Source organism: Merops nubicus, unplaced genomic scaffold (genome assembly GCF_000691845.1).
Source record: "Merops nubicus isolate BGI_N331 unplaced genomic scaffold, ASM69184v1 scaffold30328, whole genome shotgun sequence".
In the NCBI taxonomy this organism is placed as follows: Eukaryota; Metazoa; Chordata; class Aves; order Coraciiformes; family Meropidae; genus Merops; species Merops nubicus.
The window spans coordinates 5,651-11,397 of record NW_008625602.1 but is presented as its reverse complement, the minus strand read 5'-3'; the positions used below and the strand labels follow the sequence as shown (position 1 = coordinate 11,397).

The 5,747-nt window shown below is 61.5% G+C and overlaps 1 protein-coding gene across 1 annotated transcript in view; it reads right to left on the bottom strand.

The window, feature by feature from the left end:
• Positions 1-5,747, bottom strand: part of USP19 (ubiquitin specific peptidase 19) — a gene marked incomplete at its 3' end in the record, with an annotated part of 10,882 nt that overhangs the window by 721 nt on the left and 4,414 nt on the right. The window contains 14 exon segments of the mRNA XM_008945739.1: positions 132-219; positions 322-538; positions 1,061-1,171; positions 1,838-2,184; positions 2,274-2,411; positions 2,538-2,656; positions 2,820-2,960; positions 3,317-3,418; positions 3,574-3,684; positions 3,858-3,968; positions 4,054-4,212; positions 4,364-4,497; positions 4,585-4,786; positions 5,101-5,315. Of these exon segments, the coding sequence (XP_008943987.1) occupies positions 132-219; positions 322-538; positions 1,061-1,171; positions 1,838-2,184; positions 2,274-2,411; positions 2,538-2,656; positions 2,820-2,960; positions 3,317-3,418; positions 3,574-3,684; positions 3,858-3,968; positions 4,054-4,212; positions 4,364-4,497; positions 4,585-4,786; positions 5,101-5,315 (2,195 nt within the window).

Sequence of the window (5,747 nt, the reverse complement as noted above, 5' to 3'; positions counted from 1 at the left end):
CGTGGGGGGAAGAGCGTGTTTGTTACTGGTGTGGGGAGAGCCTCGGGTCTTGCAGCCCAGCGCAGCCCCGAGGACCCCCATGCATGGGGCTGGCAGCGGGGATGTGGGAGGTGTTGGCTTCCCATCACGACCAGGCCAGCACAGTCCTGTGGGATGCTGGATTTGCTCCCTGCTGGCTTACGGCCTCCCCAGCACACAGCAAAGGCCAGCACACTGCTGCTGGTTGCCAGAAGAAACAGCGTGCAGGCCTGGGCAGCTCCTGGGAAACCCCTGCTGCTGTCTGGGCCCGCAGGCTGGAGCCCCCCCTGCCGCCTTCCTTACCACGCTTCCTCCGGGGCCAGGACTTCAGGCTTGGTGAAGAGATTGAGGCACTGCTCCAGGGTGAAGTGGCCAGCCCGGGCTGCTTCACTAGCTGAGCCTGGGTCCTCCACACACTCCAGCTCCTTGGACTCCACCAACACAAACTCCTTGAGGCGCTCATTGTTCTTCCACACCAGGGCGAGGGAGCAGTCGTCTGTCAGTTCCAGGGGGGTGTCACCTGCAAAGGGGCACACACACCTCACATCTGTCCCACCAAGCTGGGCCATACCACCTTACTGGGGCGAGGAGCAGCCTTGCCCATCCCAGCTTGATACAGTGATCACAGTACTGTTGGGAAGGGATGAGAGCCCCACAGCCAGGTTCACAGCCCCAGGGCAGCAGAGCTCTCCAACCAGCAAGTAGCGAGGCTGGCATGGCCCCTTCTGGCAGCACCTACATAACCAGCCCTGGATGTGGGCATCACACTCGGACAACAGGTGACCCAGAGATCACAGACCCTCTGAGGACACAGGAGGTTGAAGGGAATTGGCCCATTTGCTGAGGAGAGCAGCAACATCATGTACAGCAGAGCCCTACCATCCTCTGTGCCAGATGCAGTTTTCACTGTCCAGCCTGGGGCAACTGTCACAACTGGGTTCACTTTGTGCCAGGCAGCCTTGGCACCCTGTCCAGGCAGACCCACCACCCTGCCAGAGGCCGCAGAGGATGAAGGTGGTGCTTTCCGGGGCTCTGGGCTCACCTTTATCTTCCAGCTTGTGCTCTCGATTGGCAGCATCGATCTTGCTGATGTAGAACTGTGTGGCACGGGTGCTCAGCGAGTCTGGAGTGTGTTGGTACCCAGGGATGGCAGCTGTGAACAAGCAGGGACAGATCCGTGGTGGAACTGCCTGTCTGCCCTGCGTAGGGGCCAAGAATTTGCAGTGCCCCCACCCCCACCTCACATGCTAGGGCCTTGCAGGGACACAACCACGTGCCCCATGTCCTTGACTATTTTTAGCAGATGCCTGCCCCTGGCAAGCTGTGCTCTTCTGCCTGCCTTGCCCCTTCGCTGCACATTGCTGCCATCCTGAGACGAGTGTCTGGAAACGTGACAGCCGGGCAGCCGAGCGAGAGAGGCTGCTCCCGTGCAGCTGAGTCAGAGCGAGGGAAACGCTGCGCTCCCGGCCCGAGGGGCTCAGCCCTCCCACGGAACCCACAGGCTCCTGCCAGCCCCTGCCTTCCCACCCCTCCCACAACAACACAACACTCCAGCCTCTTTTCTCATCAGGCCTCTGCTCTGCCCCACGGGCCCTGTCAGGGCAAGGCAAAGCATGGGTGGGCAGGCATTTCAGGTGGGGCAACGCTGCCAAAACAGCTCCCAGGGTTACGTCCCCAAAGGCCTCCGGACCAATCTCATAAAGGGAGAACAGATGCTGTTGGTGAGAGGTCATCCCAAAGAGGAAGAATCGCTCCTGGTTTGCCTTGGGGCTGCCCGGGCTCCTGGCATGGACATGGTCAGCACCGCAGCACCTCTCACCTTCTGGCTTGAGGGCTCTCTCGTAGGATGGCTCCTTCTCGCAACAGCTGTCGCCCTGCGAATCCATGTGCTCGGAGAAGCCTGAATCCAAGCTCAGCAGGGAACTCCTGGCTGCCAGGACCTTGCTCCGGACAGTGCCGGCATCCCCCACCTCTGGGTGCAGCTCAGGCACAGCTGGTGAGAGCGGGGGCTCCTGCAGAAGGCTGGGAGCCTTGTCCCCGTCCACCAGCTCAGGGGCAGAACTAGGTGAGGGGGGCTCCAGTTTGTCTGGGAGCAGAGGCTGCAGCCCCTGCTCCGGTGACATCCGGCCCAGCTGGAACGGAGGCTGGAACACGCTGACCGAGTACCTGGGCAAGGAGGAGGCAGTCAGAGCCAGCCAGGCACAGGGCCGAGCTCAGCTCCAGGGCAGAAGCCCCCTCCTTCCCTGGACCCTCACCTCGCATAGCCCTCCAGCAGCTGGGCCAGGCGGGCATAGGTGAGGCGGGACTCCGGCACGCTGATGAGGAAGGGGAAACCGATGTTCTCGGGGCGGCACAAGGACTTGTGGTCTGGCCAGTGTGTTTTCTGACATGCCCTGTAACACAAATGGCCTTTTTTAACCCAGCACCTGCAACCACCTCCTCCCCGAGGGCTGAGCTCTCCCACCCAGCCCTTCAAGGCAGGAGACCCTCCCTCCCTGCCAGGCACCAAGCCAACTCACACATTGCAGTAACCGACTCGATAGCACCTCGTGCAGCGCCTGAGCTTCTCATCCTCCGGCAGCTGCTTCTTCTGGCAGGCTGCACACTTGGCGATGGGGCCACTGGGCACCTGCGGGCGCTGCAAGAGAAAGGACCCGTTGGGTGGGGAAAGGCACCAGGGCAGGGAAAGGCAGCTCTGGTGAGCATCCATGCTCGCTGCAGCTCATTGCCCTCCCACTCAGCCCCACCTGCAGGCTCAGCCTCCCTGCGTGCTTCCCAGTACTCCCAATATCCCTTCTCACCTGCTGGACCTGCAGCTCCACCACCCGCTCCTTGGCCAGCTCGGGAGAGAGCACCTCGAAGCAGAGCAGCAGGTCCGTGGGGGAGACTGCGTCCAGCGAGTTGGACGGCAGGAACATGCGGTGGAAGCGGTTCTTTATCACCTGCCAGGAAAGGAGTGGGGCAGTGTGAGGGCAGCCCCACACTTCCTCTCCTGAGAAAGCCACAGACCTCAGCCCCACAGCGAGATGCAGGGATGGCAGCACCACAGGGACGCAATGCCAGCTCACCACCCTGCCACAGGAGATGGACACCTCCTGCCCTACTTCAGTGGCCCAGCTCTCCTGAGCAGGGGTCTGCTCAGCAGCACCTTGTGCATGGCACAGACACACAGGGACAAATCTGCCCCGTGGACACACCAGATGCAGGCAAGTGACTGCCAGTGGCCATGTTCCCTGCAATGCTGTGGGAGCCCCCAAGAGCAGGCCCATAGACTGCTCCCTAGCTTGAGCGATCTCACCTCTGCCAGGCGCAGGTTCTCCGGTTTCACACGCACGCTGTGGGCCACCGAGTCGAGTACCTCCATGGCACTGGAGTTCTCCTTGCTGATACTCACAAGGAACTGCCACCAAGAAAGTGCCATGTGAGTTGCACCACACCAAGGCACGTAGGCCCTTACCTTACACAAGGCTCAGCCCGCAGGCACACAACCAGCTGCCTGGGGGCACCTCCAGCAGCCCTCCCAGGCTGCTCCTCAGAGTAGACTACGTTCTTTACCTTGATGGGTTTCTTGTGTGGCTCCTTTGCAAAGTAGTACACAGTCAGCACCTTCTGCTTCTGCGGGAGGGGCACAGGGAGGTACAGGAAGGGGTCAAAGGTGATGGACACCTGCAGATGTGAGAGCACACTCAGTTGTGGGAAGTGCTTGTAGCCAAGATCAGCAGAGCAGCAGCCTCACTGCATCCAAGATCCAGCCTTGTCTTGTGACTCATACTCTCTGAGGGTCAGGAGCCTGCAGCTGCACAGCCAGGACAGGGACAGAGCCTCCAGGGCTGCCCTACCTTGGAACACACTGGGCACACCAGCTTGGATTTGTACTGGCCCTGGAAGAGGTCCACAATGAAAGAGTCGTTCCTCATCTTGTGTCGCTGCCAGGCCTCCTCAGCTACCACCTGTGGGGAGGAAGGGCTCAGCATCATGCCAACCTACCCAGGCCAGGGCTGCTTGCCCAGCAGCTTTGGGGAGGAGCATCCTGACCTCGTCGGGCCTCCCATCTGAGTCAACAGTCTCTGTGTAGGGCTTGTTCTGGATGCGGTTGAGGTCCTCGTGCAGGCCGTCGAGCAGGAAAGCCATGAACTCCTGAGCATCGTGCTGGGCATAGCCAGTGAACTGACTGGCCTTGCTGGCCACGATTGCCTGGGGGGAGCGCAGCAGTGATGTCTCCCCAGCAGCCCCCGGCTGCACCGCCTGCCCCATGAACAAAGCTTGGCTGCACCCACCCACCCACCCACGCCCACCTCGCTCTCTGTGGAGTGCTGGGGGCCCACAGCAGCTCCTACAGCCCTACCTTTAGTTTCGAGGGCTGGAAGGCATGGTGTGTGCCCTTCCACAGCGCTCGCAGCAGCATGGCAAAGCCGATGGCCAGGCGTCCCCCCGTCCCCAGTGGGTTGTTGCAGTTGATTTCTGACTCAAAGGACTGGTCTGTAAGAGAGGCAGAGCGAGGGCAGGTGGCTGCTGGCTGTGGTGCCCGAGCGGCGGGGCTCTGCCGCGCTCCCGGCGTGGGCTCACCATGGAAATAGTCACGAAGCTCCCGGGTGTTGGACAGGGACTGGATGACACTGTTCATGAAGCAGGTGTTGCCCAGGTTCACCAGGCCTGTGAAGCCAGGCAGGCAGACCTTCTTCTTCTCGTCCTCATCATCGTCATCCTCCACGCTCTCGGTGCTCACCGGGCTGTGCGTCATTGGTGGCACCATGCACGTTGGTTTGGGCTGCCAAAGCAGAGGTGGGAGTGAGGGTGTTGGACTCGGGAGAGGGGAGTCTCTCTAGGAATATTAGGAAAACCCAAAAGCCCCAGGCCGCCTTCAGACAGGGCTGGAGACATCACATCATCTTCCTCCAGGACTAGGATAGACAGGCCAACTGTTGTCCCCATCCTGCCAGCTGTGCCTGAGGATCACTGCTTCCTCCTCCAGAACAGTTTGCCAGTCCCCAGAGCAACACTGAGGCGGTGGAGCCCCACGAGAGGGACAAGCAGGCTCCCCCTTTCCCCCACCCAGGTCCAACCCAACGCATCCCCACTCACCGACGGGATGTGCGGCTCTTGCTTCACTGCCACGTGCTCTGGGGCCGTCCGGGCTGCCACGCCATCCAGACCCCCATCTTCCACACGCGGCTTCTCTTTGTCGCTGGCTCGGGCCTCTTCCTTGCTGGACAAGGGGTGCTGGTTACTGCCCGGGGGGTTCTTGTCCAGAGGGGTAGGGCCTGTAGGCATGGCAACCTTTGCACCACCCACTGCACCTTAAAAAGGGGGAAGGGTGGGCCTGTGGTTATCCGGGCTGCCACGCCATCCAGACCCCCATCTTCCACACGCGGCTTCTCTTTGTCGCTGGCTCGGGCCTCTTCCTTGCTGGACAAGGGGTGCTGGTTACTGCCCGGGGGGTTCTTGTCCAGAGGGGTAGGGCCTGTAGGCATGGCAACCTTTGCACCACCCACTGCACCTTAAAAAGGGGGAAGGGTGGGCCTGTGGTTAGCAGCACTGCGCACCGCGGCAGGGCCGATTTTTAGCCGAGCCGCTCGGTCTACGCTTACACAGGCTCTCTCCTACCCCTCCTCCCCACGAGCAGGGGGAACAGCACTGCCCTTCCCCTTGCACTTGGCTTGGCCTGCCCTACACCCGCCCAGCCCCTCCCAGCAACCCGGTTCCAGGGCATCCGGCAACATCCCGCCGCT